This window comes from Peromyscus leucopus, chromosome 20 (genome assembly GCF_004664715.2).
Source record: "Peromyscus leucopus breed LL Stock chromosome 20, UCI_PerLeu_2.1, whole genome shotgun sequence".
Lineage (NCBI taxonomy): Eukaryota > Metazoa > Chordata > Mammalia > Rodentia > Cricetidae > Peromyscus > Peromyscus leucopus.
Window position 1 is genome coordinate 30,415,123 of NC_051080.1, and position 14,731 is coordinate 30,429,853.

Consider the following 14,731-nt stretch of genomic DNA (forward strand, 5'->3'; position numbering starts at 1 on the left):
TATTTTCCCTAGCAAGTTGTTCTATCACTCACAATTAAGAAGAGCAAGCACCACGATGGAGAAACACAAGAGTGAAAGATGAACATACAAGTAAATCCAAATTGGTTCCATGCTCTTCCTGCCTTAAAGCCACTAGAAAAGAAGGAACTTTTACACCTCCCTTTCACTCTTTTGTGGTACTGGGGATAGAACCCAAGGCCTCACATGTGCCATCCCTGGCCCCATTTCATCTCTGAAGTACCTATGCGATGGGTCGCTATGGGTTACTGTGGTACAAACTTTTCCCTTAGAAATTATAAAACATTTATTTTTAAAGATAATACACACTTTGCTTTATCTGATATGAGGAAAACTTTTTTTAAAAAAGAATTGAACTCTAATCACCAAAACAAAGGGTTGGGATCACAACATTTGCTTTGGATACAAACTCAGTCTGGGTTTTTTAAGTGGGTCTGGAAAATACCCAGAGAAAGAGCAGCAGTAAATCCGAAGGGAAAGGTTAGGGGAAGGGCTTGCTCTGGCAAGTTCACAGGAACAGCAGTTCTGAAACATGATCTCTTACAGTTACTAAACACTGCCTCACCACAAAGGAATGGACTTGACCTTTCTACAACCTGGGGGTGTCCTTGCAGGAAACAAGTCTACAGCTTGAGCTGGGCTTGTAAGAGCAGACAGACTGCTCCAGTGGTGCTGGCACCCAGTAACTGTCTCTTCTCTGATGACGTAACTTAAACAGTGTGAAATAGGCTCTGTTGCTCACTTGCTCTATTAACCACCTCAAGGTTGGTTGTTTTTCTAATTAAAATACTTTAACTCTTTTATGTGTATGGGCATTTTGTCTGCATGTAGGTCTGTTTACCATGTGTGTGCCTATGGAGGCTAGAAGAGGATGTCAGATTAATTGGAATTAGAGTTACAGACGGTTGTGTGGGTACTGAGAATTATTGCACTTGGGTCTTCTGAAAGACCAGACAGTGCTATTAGCAGCTGAGCCACCTCTCTAGCCCCAATACTATTATTAATTAATTAAAAAAAGAAAAGCACTTCTATTAATATCTTATTTGGCACAGTGTTCTCCTAGTTTTAGGTGCGTCTAAAAGCTTTCTTGGATCCAGATCACTGCACTGGAACTCTGGATAGACAAACAACCATCTTTTTGAACAACCAGCAGTGGCAAGGAGCTGACATGCAGCTGGGTAGACCCCAGTTTTTCATGGCAGACAGCTAGAAGGTGGATCTGGGTCCTCTGGGCTTGAAGAACAGAGAGCTGAATTTGGAACAAACACAGGTGATCGAAAATGAAGGAAGAATCTCAGAAAGAAGAAAGCTGGAAAGTCATGCTCAATTTCTGAGTAGAAATTTTGCTAATATCTCTGACAGACCCTAGAGCTATCCATGTATACAGACTCCAGGCAGCCCAATAAGGGCTGAAAGAGCAAGAGAGCTGACCTGTGACACTCACTCATAGGGAGAGTTGGTAATATGAGGTCAGTCATGGTAATACTTTTTAATATAATCTAAGCATCCATAAGAGGAATGTAACTGAATCTAGAATTTCCACAGCCAGTTAGTCATAATGTCCAGGATGTAATTAATCTAGAGTAAACATGAAGATGTGACTCACAAACACACCTTTTTGGCACATATATGTATATGTAGTGTATGTGTGTACTAAAATGCATGCAGAGGCCAGAGATTGATAGTGAGCATCTTCCTCAATGACTCCCAACCTATATAGTGCGGTAGGGTCTCTTGAACCCAGAGCTTGCTGGTTCAGCTAGTCGGCTTGTTTGTTCTGGGAATCTTGTCTCCCTCTTGTATACTTATCTGGGCCTGGGGCTCTAAACCCTGGTCCTCACATTCACACCACAAGTACCAGGCCTGTGACTCATTTTAAGGAGAAAAACCAACTAAAAACCTTCAAAAAAAATTGAAGGAAGTGGACTCTAAAGAGAACTCAAATGTAATTAGTAGATAATGATTCCAAAGAAGCTCAAGGGTATAAGAGAAAAATTGTTAAGAATTTTAAAATGAAATAACAGGAAATGTGAGAAGAGTTAAGTGGTAATTCTGCAACTGGAAAATACAATATCTGAGATAGAATCAACAGGAGGTGAAGATTGGTAGGACAGAAATGACAGGAGTTAGGGAACTTGAAGAAATGACAAGCTGAAAGACAGGAAAAAAAAGAATGGAGGAGAGGAAAGAAGAAGAGGAGACCACTGACAGCAGAAGAGGTGCTGGGCCTGGACCTGAGGACACTATTAAAGGTTTAGCCATCTGTGAGGAGTCAGGCCTATAATCTCAGCACTTGGGAGGCTAAGGCAGGCAGGAAGAACTCTGAGTTGAGGACCCTATAGTGAAGTCTGTCTTACTTAAAAGCAAAATCCACAAACAAGTGAGCAAAACAAATCAACCCAAATAACATGTAGCTGGAATTTACAAAGGAGATGAGAGAGAAATGATACAGAAAAACATCCTTAGAAGATTTTCCATATTATTTGTATGTACATGATGTTATATGTGGGCATGTGTGAAGGCTAGAGGCAAATTCTGTGGAGTTGGTCCACTCCTCCTACCTTTATATGGGTTCCAAGATTGAATTCGGGTCTCTAGGCTTGCATGACAAGTTCCTACACTAGCTGAGATATCCTGCCTGACCTAAAACAATGTATCTTAAGACAAAATGTGGGGGTAGGGGGAGAAAGGGCTCAGTGAATAAAGAACTAGTGACACCCTCTCTCTCTCTCTCTCTCTCTCTCTCTCTCTCTCTCTCTCTCACACACACACACACACACACACACACACTCTCTCTCTCTCTCTCGAATACATACACATATATAGTTGAATAACAGAGCATAATAGATTAAGGTGGTGGTAAACTGGTCTCTGCATTTCCCTTTTTCCTTTTTCCCTTTTTGTTTTTCGAGACAGGGTTTCTCTGTGTAGCCCAGGCTGGTCTCCAATTCATAGAGATCCACCTGCCTCTGCCTCTGCCTCCCAAGTGCTGGGATTAAAAGTGTGCATCACCACTACCTGGCCTGGCCTCTGCATTTTCATGAAGTCTGATTATTAACTCCACATAGACAATGAAATGTTAAAGATGTATGTTACAATTCCCAGAGTGAACACTAGAAGTAAAACATAAATTTGAGAGAGGAGAGTGAAGGAGATGGTGGCGTCAAAGGGCCCTATCTACTCTGGCCACAGAGAATTTCTTTTCTGGTCAGGCTTCAGGATTTTCTTCTCCTTCCACACACCCTCATAGGTTCTCACCATGTAGACCAGGCAGGCCTCAACTTGCAACCTTTCTGCCTCTACCCCAATGTGCTCAAATTACATGCTTGATTTTTCATATTCCTACATTCCTGTACTTGTACCATTTCTCCATCTAATTTAATTTCTCTACCCTGTTGGCAAGCTCAAGTATAGGAGAAATCACCTAGAAAAGACTCCAGTACTTCACTTTCCAGAAAGGAAGAGACATTAGCATCCAGAAACACTAACTCTCAAGACAAAATCCAGTATATTTTATCAAGGCAAACTAAAGAGTATGAGGAGAAAGAAAATTGTGAAAGAACTATGGCAGCCATAGGAGATCAGTTTGATGGCTTCCCTGGGGTTCACAAGATGGCTCAGGTGGTGGTAGATAGCAAATGCAAGTCACAGCTGAGATACCACTCCATCAGGCCAGAGGTCTCCTGCTGCAAATTAGACAGGCAGCGGGTAGTGATCAGAGCAGAGATAAATATAGAAGAGATAGGGAAACTTGAGGATGGGTGCACTGTGGACGGGGCAATAAAACAGAGTTTTTGGAAGGTAAAGAAGGACGAACCTTGATTCTGCCCTTTGGGAGTTGTGTAGCCTAAGACAAGTCACATGACTTCTAGGCCTTAGGCTCTTCGATGAGGGGCGAAGGTGTCTATCCTTTAGATGATTTGTGCAATCTAAGAAAGCAGTACCTGCAACATGGTCTGGAGTAGCGGTACTCAACCTGTGGGTTATGAACCCTTTGGGAGTAGCAGATCAGATATTCACAGTATGATTCATAATAGCAGCAAAATTGCAATTACAAAGTAACAACAAATTAATTCTGTGGTGTGGGAGGGGTCCCCACAACATGAGGAACTGTATTAAAGGGTCAAAGGCTTAGAAAGGTGAGAACCGCTCATCTGGAGCTATGGAAGTACTCAGAATTAAATACTATGAAATTCAAGTCCTCAAACCACGCACAAAGCCACAATAAGGGCAAATAACCAGGAAGAGAAACACTGTGACTATTTAGGTGTGGCAGAACCAATGGAGGGAAATAATTAGGTAAGATACATAATTTTTAGAGGAAATAATTTAAACTTTGCATGAAATTGCTACTAAATTCAAAAGGACTATTTACATTTCATTTCTGGGTAGGCTGAAGATGCTGCAGGCATCTGAAGAGATAAGAAGGGCTCAATGGGAAACAGACAACAGATTTTTCTTTTGGATAATAACTGTCCCCCAGATGATGGTACCAAGAAAGAACCTATTGGCATGAAGACTAAGGAAGTGTTGGTGAGACACTGTCTTTGAAACTGGGAATTACTTTAAAAAGTGCACAGTAATTTCTACCATTAAGTCAATACAAGCACTAGATTCAAAGCTTGCCAAGTGGAACAAGTGGAGTACCACAAAGGGCTAAAACACTGCTTTAAGACATTGTGTATCTGGGCAATGGTGGTGCACGTCTTTAATCCCAGCACTTGGGAGGCAGAGGCAGGCGGATTTCTGAGTTCGAGACCAGCCTGGTCTACAGAGTGAGTTCCAGGGCAGCCAGGGCTACACACAGAAACCCTGTCTCCAACCCACCCCCTCCATGCAAAGAAAAAAAAAAAAAAAAAAAAAAAGACATTGTGTAGCTGTTCCAGTACCAGTAGCAAAAAAGGCTTGCCTTAAAATTATATTAAATTCTAACATTTGTACCTCGTAACTTTGAATCTGAAAAAAACTTTGCTGTTACTACTGCCTACCAGGCTGACACCATGTTGTCTACACTGAACCAAGGAAGGTTTTGTTAAACCGTCTCATTTCATCCTAAAAAAAAAAAAAAAAAAGTATCTGTGATCCTGCTCCTACAGAAAAACTAAGTGACTTGTCACAGCTTAGGTATTTATTGAAAATTTGCACCCTCACCCCTCTACCTTACCTCAAATAAGCTAGCACTATGCAGCAGCCTCACAGGCCAAGTGAAGATGGCAGTGAATTCCTGAGGTGTCTTGTGGGTATGACACCAAGACAATAAACTTAAGAACTTTTTGCCTGAAGCCATCAAGCTAAGTTGCAGTCCAGACCAAAAAGACTCTTCCAAAGGCAAGAGCTGATAAAGCTGAGCACAGAGTTATACAACATAAAGCTATACAAAGACTCCAAAGCCCAACTGTAAGCCCAAATCCCCAGTAGCCTCAAGCTGGAACCAAGGCTCTGGACAAAGCATGCCTTTAGAGTAGGCTCCTAGCCTGCATGAAGTCACTTCTGTAGACTACTCCACTTTGCCATCAACATCCACATCTGTGCCCCATTGTCTGAGATTAATGGGGCTGGAGAAAGAAAATGTAGCGTAGTTAAGACTGCCAAGAAAACAAACAGCCCACAGCAAACACCCTGAAAGTAGGGGATGCTGTCATGCCTTCTAACACTCACTGTGCAAGACACGAGTGCAAGACACTCAGCAACATCTGCCTTCCTTTAACCTCAACATCAACTGAGCGCTCTCTGGTCTGAAAAGAAAGCACCTTAGCACCTGCTAGCCATACGATATCAAGGTAGTAGGACTGCTAACACCAATGGCCTCTGATGGCCTCCTAGTTGCAGCCAATGCTCAGGTCAAGTGCTTAACTACAGTTTTCTGTCTGTTTGTTTGCGGGGAGGGGAGAAGTTGAGACAGGGTTTCTCTGTATAGTTCTGGCTATCCTAGAACTCACTTTGTAGACCAGGCTGGCCTTGAACTCAGAGTTCTACCTCCCTCTGCTTCCTGAGTGCTGGGATTAAAGTCTTAAGCCACCACCGCCCAGCCTAATTACAGTTTTAATCTTTTGGTTTACAAACTATCTGGACAATGCTGACTCCCTCGGCAAAGGCAGCAATAACAGCTTGTGGCACAATGTTAAGGTAACACAAAGTACTCAATAAGTGTCACGTTTTGATGTTATGACTATGAAGTTCACTACAGATGCTCTTTTTGAAGAGCTCAGTTACAGACAGCAGCTCAGAACACACACACCTCCTACTCAGTGGGTACTTGGTCTTTACAACCCAGAAGTCCTGGTAAACTGTTTTTACACATCACTTATATCCTCTTACTTTGTGTGAATAGGGATTGCTCAGAAATAAGTGACAGTTTCCAAAGGTTAAAAAACAGAACAAAACCTGAAAGAACAACTAATGCCACTAAAATCAAGTTCTGCTCACTGCTGGGAGCAGTACAGGTGGTATGTTCACTTTGAAAACTGTCAATATCAACCTGTGCAGAGCACACATACATCCTCAAGCTTGTGAGCATACACAGCATAGCCTCCTGTTCAAACACTGCTGTGTTCATGAGGTACTAGTCTTTCAGCCCCCAAGTGAAAAGCACCCCAACTTCCACCATCAACAAGATGGTTAAATTAACAATGGTGCATTCATCATTCAAAAACAGGACTCTACACATCAGTAACAATGGCATGGGGGAGGGGACAAGACTACCAGAATACCACAGATGACCACACAGCTAAGCTTTAAGCAAAAGAGGCCACCCATAAACCTTATGTGCTTATTGATTCCCTGAACATGAAGGTTAAAGCAGGTAGAAGCAGCCACTAGAACAGTGGCAGGGAAGGGTAGCTCTGGTGGCGCTCTAGACTGAATCTTTGGGCATTTGTTCCCAGTCATGTCCAATTTGTGAAAATGTACTGGTCACTGTTCAACTCAGTGTTGGTGTGTTTACTCTATCAATAAAAGCCAGGGGGTGCATAGAAGCTATGGTACAAAGCTAGACTGGTAGTTTCGCGTGTCTATTGCCCTCACTATCCACAAAGGACTTGAAGAACTGGTTATGAGTCTAGCACACTCACAGATGCTCTTTATTATGTGGAAGAGACGTTTCATTCCAAGATGTCATTGCTAGGAAATACTCATTTTGAGCAAAAGTTCCAAAAGCTATTTATTATGGTTCCTTGGCACAGGAAGGATTTTTCCAATACAAATGTTTAATGCATATTATATCTGCCAGTCACAAAACAACAACAAAATGCTGGGAGTATATGATAAATTTTACTGACCACGTTAAAACACTGCCATTGAGGAACTGTTCATACCTTATAGAAATGCCAACAACAGCTAATCTCATTCCACATCTCCATGGGTTCACAGCATGGAAAAGGACACAAAGAGGATAGCTTCCTTGGATCTCAAGGGCCCACTCAAGAAAGTCTGGCCAAGAAACCCTGCTAAGCCTTGAGCTAACAAGCACCCGCAGGTATCCTTTCTTAGCTCTCAGTCACAGTGAATGCACAGGTCAGTTATGGACAACGCAGTGATGAATCTGCTCAAAAGGTTGCTTGAAAGTATTTGAGGGGCTAGATTTGGGCAACATGTTTGATTTCTCAGTGTAGCAAATGGCTACCTGCTTCTTTAATAAAGCCTTGGATGTAATAAAAATGAGGCAAACTTCAACAACAGAACTTATTTAATTATCGTGGCACATTGCTCATGGAAAATGCAAGCAATAAACTGTATTATAAAGTACACACTATAAATGCTTTATGTTGGCCCTGCTATAAATGTTCCAGAGGTGAAGTCCAACTCGACTGCAGATGTGCTCCCTGCATACAAGACAGCCATGGCTACAGTGGGAGCACGCGTGCACCGTGCTCCTGGCGGGAGGTGAGTATGACGATCCCTGTCCTCAAGGAGCCTCAGTCTAGTAGGAAGGAGACATACTAGACTGTGAGCTCCTCGAGGGCAGGAAAGCGCTCCATCATCTGTGCCCCATGCCCAGCATCTGAGCAGTGCAGGTGCAGCTGGTTGGAGCACGGCTAACCCAAGAGAGCTATGAGGACTTGAAGAACAGGCTGAGCAGTCACAGAAGGGCCAGGGACAGAAGCCAAGAAAAAAGAGAGGGTTCTGCAGGTAGAGGAGATATTTCATGTGTATAGAGAATTCAGCCTTGGTGAGAGGAAGGGATCAAGAAAGATATTCTCAGGTCCTAAATGTATCCGTTCAGCTTTTGCCTGGATACAAAAGGCCACAAGAAGTCAGTGGAAGGTGCTTGAGCAGCAGCATTACTTTCTTAGAAAGCTATACTAAGCCAGTTAGCGCCAGATAGATGAAAAGGAGCTGAGGGCATGGGACAGAAGCTGGCTTAGAGAAGGCACAGCTCTGCTTCTTGGACAGTACGATGTCTTGTAGACAACTTACAGTGGAAATCTGGGACTTGTAAGAACCAGGACAAGCCCAAAGCTATAGACAGAGGGGGAGGCGGAGTCTATGAGTAGACCAGACAGTGGGAAACAGTACAGACAGCACAGAGGAGGTAGGGCAGGGAACTGGCAGGCTAAGTATAGGAGGTGGAGTATATATTTCCTTCATATCTGTAAGGAAAGGAGACAGTGGGTAGTCAGAAGGCAGAAACATCAGGCTAGTAAAGTCAGCAAAGATGTGAGTACAGAGAGGGCAATGGATCTCCCACCAGAAAGCGTAAGATTTCAAGACCAGGATCTGTCAAGACTGAAGAGAAGTTGAGAAAAAAGCAACCAGCCAAACAAACACAACTGTTGAGCAAAGCAGCTGTCACAGTGACAACATAGACCACAAAACAGTCACTCAGGGTTTAGGTGGAAGGAAACTCAGAAAGGCGGCATAGAGCTGTCACAGGGTGGGGAACCATACCCAGGGCTGTGAGTTGAGGGGACCAAGACAGAAGTGGTCTTGTGGAATGGGGCCTCACTGCACTAAATGAGCACAACTGCCACTATTTCTTCAGTGGGCTATTGAGCTCTCTAGGTTGAGGATACAAATGCTCTTGGCAAACATTGCTCACTGTATAAACTGCCTACTTCTCCTATGGGGCCTGACCTCCTTGACACACTCCCACAAGGAGCCTCCCTCAAAGACTGAACTTCTAAGGACCTACAGCAGTGGCAAAGAAGGTAGTTAGATGAACATTTTGGCCTATGATAATTGGGGATGTTTTTGAAAAAATACATCAAGTAAATAAACTTAAACTCAGGGAAGTCCCCTAAATGTGAGAGAAGGTGACAGCACATACTAAGCCAAAGTGCTATTTGTGTGGTCAAGCTGCACATGCCTGCAAATGATATTAAATCACAGTCTTATCAAAGTGCTAGCTCCATCCAAACAGACTCAACAAACTTCTTTTTCAGTCACTCAGTGCCCAGTTCTAACCCCATCACCGAGCTGTAGAAATGTGTAGGACATGGTGAGTCATGCTAAGGACACAGACACGCCATCAGGTCTGTGTCTGCAGATGCTTCTTTGAGGTAGTCTCAGCACAAATCTGGTTACTGTGTGAGTGTCCAGAGGCCTGGAAACTCCTAGAGACCTGATGCCTACCAGCTCCTGGCACAGAATTCCTGAACAAACAATAGATGTTTTAAACACAGCAGCAGAAGATCTCAAAGGTATCAAAGTAAGAGCTCTCTCTTGGGGAGGTGGGGTTGGTGACGGAGGTTTATGGGAGGAGGTTACATCTCAGCTAGATTCTGAAGACTGAACAGGAGGTAATCAAGTAGCAAAGGGAGACCAAGAATACAGCATGTGGAAAGGTCTTGAGCCACAGCAGGAGAATTATAAAACAGTCAGATGTAGCTGGTGCACAAAGTGCCAGGGAGGGATTATGTGAGAAGAGATTGGAGATGCAAGTTGGGTCAAAATAATGACAGGTTTGATAAAGCCCTGCTAAGTCAGAAGCTAGGGGAAAGAACTGAACTGTAATCAGAGCTTCAGTAAGAACTGAAGATCTAATTCACTAATAGCTCTAGTAAAGTAACAAGACATACAAATCAAATCCAGAAGAAGCAGTTCCAACTTAGATATAACCATCTTAGAGCTATGATGCAGAGGAGGAGAAGCAGCAACCTGCCCCCGCCCCGGCCCTCGCCGCCCCACTCCTACCTGAGCTGAGCTTTAAGTTCAGTAAACCTGGGTCGCCTGCTGGGGTCATAGGCCCAGCATTTCGTCATAAGGCTGTAGAGGGTGGGAGGACAATTTGGAGGCATTGGTAATCTTTCCCCATTCTCAATTCGACCGATCACATCATTGTTCTTCACTCCTTGAAAAGGCTTCACGCCATGCATCAGTATCTCCCACATACACACACCTGTGGAGTGGGAACGAAAACAGTGCAGTGAGCTCAGCACCCAAAGAGAAAGGTCCAGGCTACAGGGACCAGTTAGGCAGCTGGCAGATCTGGGCAACTCGCCTAAAAGATGGTGGCATTCAGTCAGCGCCCAAACATAGGAGGAGAGCAACTAATTCATATGGCATGAAGAACAACATAAGAGTCAGAAATTTCTCAGTGGCTTATTTCTGAAAATTCTGGATTAGCAAGTAGTCCACCAGTGACTACTGTACCATAAAAAACAAACAAACAAAAAACAAACCAAAACAAAAAAAAAAACCACAGAAAACAAAAAACAAACCCCCAGTGATTTTTTTTTAGACCTGCTCCACCACCAACTTAGGACCATCCTGATTTTAACTACAGTCACTTAACAAAGAAGTCCTATGTTTAAGTCTTGAGCTCAAGAAAGCTTAGATTCTTCACCAAGGTGCAAATGGGTATTATCATCTTGTTTACACATCATCATCTCAAGGCCATGACTAGACCTCAGAAGGTGCACCTACTCTCTAACCCTGGGAATCAAGATGATGATCTTTTTATTCACCAAAGAACTTATCTTCTAAACAAGTGAACAAACCTAACAGCACTAACACTAACAATGATGGCATGAAATATCGACATAATACAGGGGAGTGGGGTGCAGGTCTTTTCTTAGCATCCCACCAATGTCACTCTGTATTCTAGCCCTCCTGACATCTTGTACCTTCTGGATGGGCCAATTCTAAGGAACCTTCCCTATGTCTCACCCAGGGAAGTTATGATTCTTTTACATCTACTTCTATGCTCAAGCACATGTTTACAAATGATGCCCTGGGAGGAGGGTACAGACTGGGCAGAGTGAAGTTGGTCTCTAAGGAGGCAAGTAATATTATGTGCTCACTATAACCAGATTCTGAAATTTGCCCCAAATTTAGTTCACAGAAATAAAGTTCTAAAGAGTCCCTGACAAAAGTAACATGCTGCTACAAAGTTGTTCCTCACTGGGGACCAATACAGTATTATCAGCAAGTTCCACGATAGCCAGGGTTATACACTCGAAAAACCAAAAATCCAAAATAGCTAAAAAACAAATCTATGGGGACTGGAGAGATGGCTCAGAGGTTAAGAGCACAGACTGCTTTTTCAGAGGTCCTGAGTTCAATTCCCAACACCCACATGGTGGCTCACAACCATCTGTAATGAGATCTGGTGCCCTCTTCTGTATACATAATAAATAAATAGATCTTTAAAAAACAAAAAACAAATCTATGATACCACTGATTATAAATAGTAAACACTACTCTTTTATATGACAAAATGGAAAAACACTGCCAGTGTAGCTATGCGATAATCTTTTCTTACTATTTAGATTTTATTCTTACCAAAAGAACGCTTTTAAAAACAATCATACATTGAAAGTAACAATACAACTTAAACTGACAAAGTCTACATGAAGACAGAAAGTACAGCTGCTTTAAAATGTCCTGCTGGGCGATGGTGGCACACACCTTTAATCCCAGCACTCAGGAGGAAGAGCCAGGGAGATCTCTATGAGTTCAAGGCCAGCCTGGTCTACAGAGCGAGAACCAGGACAGGCACCAAAACTACACAGAGAAACCCTGTCTTGAAAAACTAAAAACTAAAAAGTCCCAATGAATACCAACTCTAAAATCTTAAGATATTCCAAAAATGCTAAAATGTGCAGAAATGGGCAGTTAAATTATGAAGCAGAGTGCCCTGAGAAGATGAGCATCTTGCCTTGTGGTTTGTACAGCCAAGTCCAACTTGAACCTGAACTGACTGGACCTAGAGCCTTGCTAACCCTGCTGAAGAACTAAATGGATTCACAGCAATAGCACTGAGACAGAAGAAAAAGTAAGAATGCTTATTTGATATCTATGACTTTAATTTTATTTATAGAAGTTTAATAAACTTAATTCTATTTCTCCTCTAGAGCAGTTTCACACTTTACAGAGACTACCCACAAGAGCCACATATCATGAATATCAGTGACAAAAGGAAAAGCAGAATACAGAGAGACACCTGCTATGTGAAGCTTCCTAAAAAGGGGTACATTAAGTTAGATGGGGTGCAGCTGGAGAAGAGGGTGTAAGAATGAGGTATTCCTGGCAGAGAGACCAACATCAGGAAAGACAGTTGTGGAGACAGTAAGAAGAGTCAGTCACTAAAATCACAGACGTGGTAAGCAGACCACACTTTCAATACAATACAGCCCACAGAGCAAGGAGGGAGGGGTGTGTTTGAAGGCCAAGTCACAGGAGATGAAGGACCAGCTCCTAAGCCTGGAGACAGGCAGCTTCAGGGCAAGAGACAGAAGTACAGATACTCTGGGCCAGCAGTGTCTCACAGAGCCAGAAGAACCTACATGCTGGGAACAGTAGGAGAGCATGACAGAGAATAGGAAGAGGGAAACAAGCAGCTGTTCCTTCTGAGGAAGGCAGAGAAGAGCAGGAGCATGACAAGAGACCATACTGATCACAGAGGATGCTGCAACAGCATCCGACAAGAGATGCTCATTCTGAAGAGATGATGCTAGCTTTATTTTGCACAATACAGCAAAGTGTATTAAAAAAAAAAAATACTCACCAAACATCCACACGTCACTAGCTGAGGTAAAACGTCGAAAATTGATTGACTCTGGAGCCATCCATTTAATAGGCAATTTTCCTTTGGAAGCTAGAAGATTAATTTTAGAAAATGAATTTTCTTTGTTAGCTGCTTGAGTACCTAACAGAGCTAGCCAAGATTTTCAGCATCAAAATAAAAAAGCATCAGCTCTGACCCATAGGCATCCATTTCTTTGGGAGACTGACTCATTTACTTGGTGCTTTGAGAGTTGAGAAGTGGCTAGCATGGGGTAGAGACAGAAAACTTGAATGCCTTTCCCCTCTTCATTTGAGGAAGAATCTGTGAATGGTGGTAACAACACACAGCCCATTACACAGGGCTTCATAGTATACTGGAGTTCATTCACCTGCAGTTGGGATCCTTGCTCTACAAATGCCCCATGTAAAGAATATACATTCCAGCCGGGCGTTGGTGGCGCACGCCTTTAATCCCAGCACTTGGGAGGCAGAGGCAGGCGGATCTCTGTGAGTTCGAGGTCAGCCTGGGCTACCAAGTGAGCCCCAGGAAAGGCGCAAAGCTACACAGAGAAACCCTGTCTCAAAAAACCAAAAAAAAAAAAAAAAAAAAAAAGAATATACATTCCACTCCTGCTGGGCAAGTTGTGCTCTTCCAAGCTGGCCCAGAAACAGACCCTGTGCTCCCAGGAAATACATATAAACACATCTTGTAGAGATTAAAACTTAAATCCTAAAATAAATTGTGTTCAGGGGTTCTATTCTTTATAAAGAGGGCTCAAACGCACTGCCTGGGGTTACTCTACTAACAGAAGCTGGAGTTATGCTGTGCCTCCTGACCAAGTCCTCTAGCTCAGAAAGAACTCAGACCTCACATGGAAATGTACAGTCTGGGAAAGCTCAAAGGTTTTACAGCCCTGTGCTTGCCATGAATGGCTACAAAATCATCTCCAGGACTAATGTGGAGTTATAAACTTTAGCAAAGAGGTGAATAAACAAAGCTGGAATCAATGGAGGATCAGGATTGATGACACCTTCATCAATATGTGCAGAACAGGAAGAAGCAATGGATGAAAAACAAATGTATCAAAGCAACCCTGAAAACATTCTTTCCTATGAGAGATGAGGCACAACCTCACTAATTCTCCAGTTGCTGAGTTGAACACAGAGTACCTTTTCTCAAAGGAATCTCATTCTTGAAGGCAGGCAAAGAAGCATAATTAGATGTGGTACCAGGAGTAACAGATAAAGAATAGGCCAACTGTCCCATAAAGAGAGGAGAAACATGGTGGGGAGCACAGAGCAGGTAGGAACAAGCACAAGCTCTAAAGGCCTTCCTCTGTAAGCAGCAAACCTCTCTGCAGACCTTCAATTCTCAGGAAGGGAGCATTTTGAGAAGTCCCAAATCTTTAGGGGTTATATACACTGACCATTTTAAGAAATTTATATGGATTTGACAGCTAACTATCTTAAATGTTCAAATGATGTAAAATCTTGGTCCTCATACAAAGGAACTTGGAATTTAGTTTTATAGTGAAATTTTAGGACTCAGACTAGTTTAAGATTTGGACTGGACATGAAATGTATTTCAAAATAGTGAAAAATGTAGTTTAAAATCACCAAACTACTTTCTTATGTTAAAGGATCACTGTCAAAATACAAACAGTTCATGATGTGTCAGGTCTACTTGGTAGAGAACTCTAATCTGAACTGAAGGGAGTTGGGGTTAGTGAGAGCTGGGAATCAGACCAGGGCCTCCCATATGCTAGGG

The 14,731-nt window shown here is 42.8% G+C and overlaps 1 protein-coding gene across 26 annotated transcripts in view; it reads right to left on the reverse strand.

Annotated features, from left to right (window-relative positions):
- The window catches only part of Ptk2 (protein tyrosine kinase 2), a 221,195-nt gene that overhangs the window by 40,561 nt on the left and 165,903 nt on the right, over nucleotides 1–14,731 (reverse strand). For all 26 annotated transcript variants that reach the window (XM_028886014.2, XM_037197525.1, XM_037197524.1 and 23 more), the window contains 2 exons: nucleotides 12,965–13,054; nucleotides 10,150–10,354 (listed from right to left, as the gene is read on the reverse strand). In XM_028886014.2, coding sequence (XP_028741847.1) covers nucleotides 10,150–10,354; nucleotides 12,965–13,054 — 295 coding nt within the window. The remainder of the gene's footprint in view (nucleotides 1–10,149; nucleotides 10,355–12,964; nucleotides 13,055–14,731) is intronic.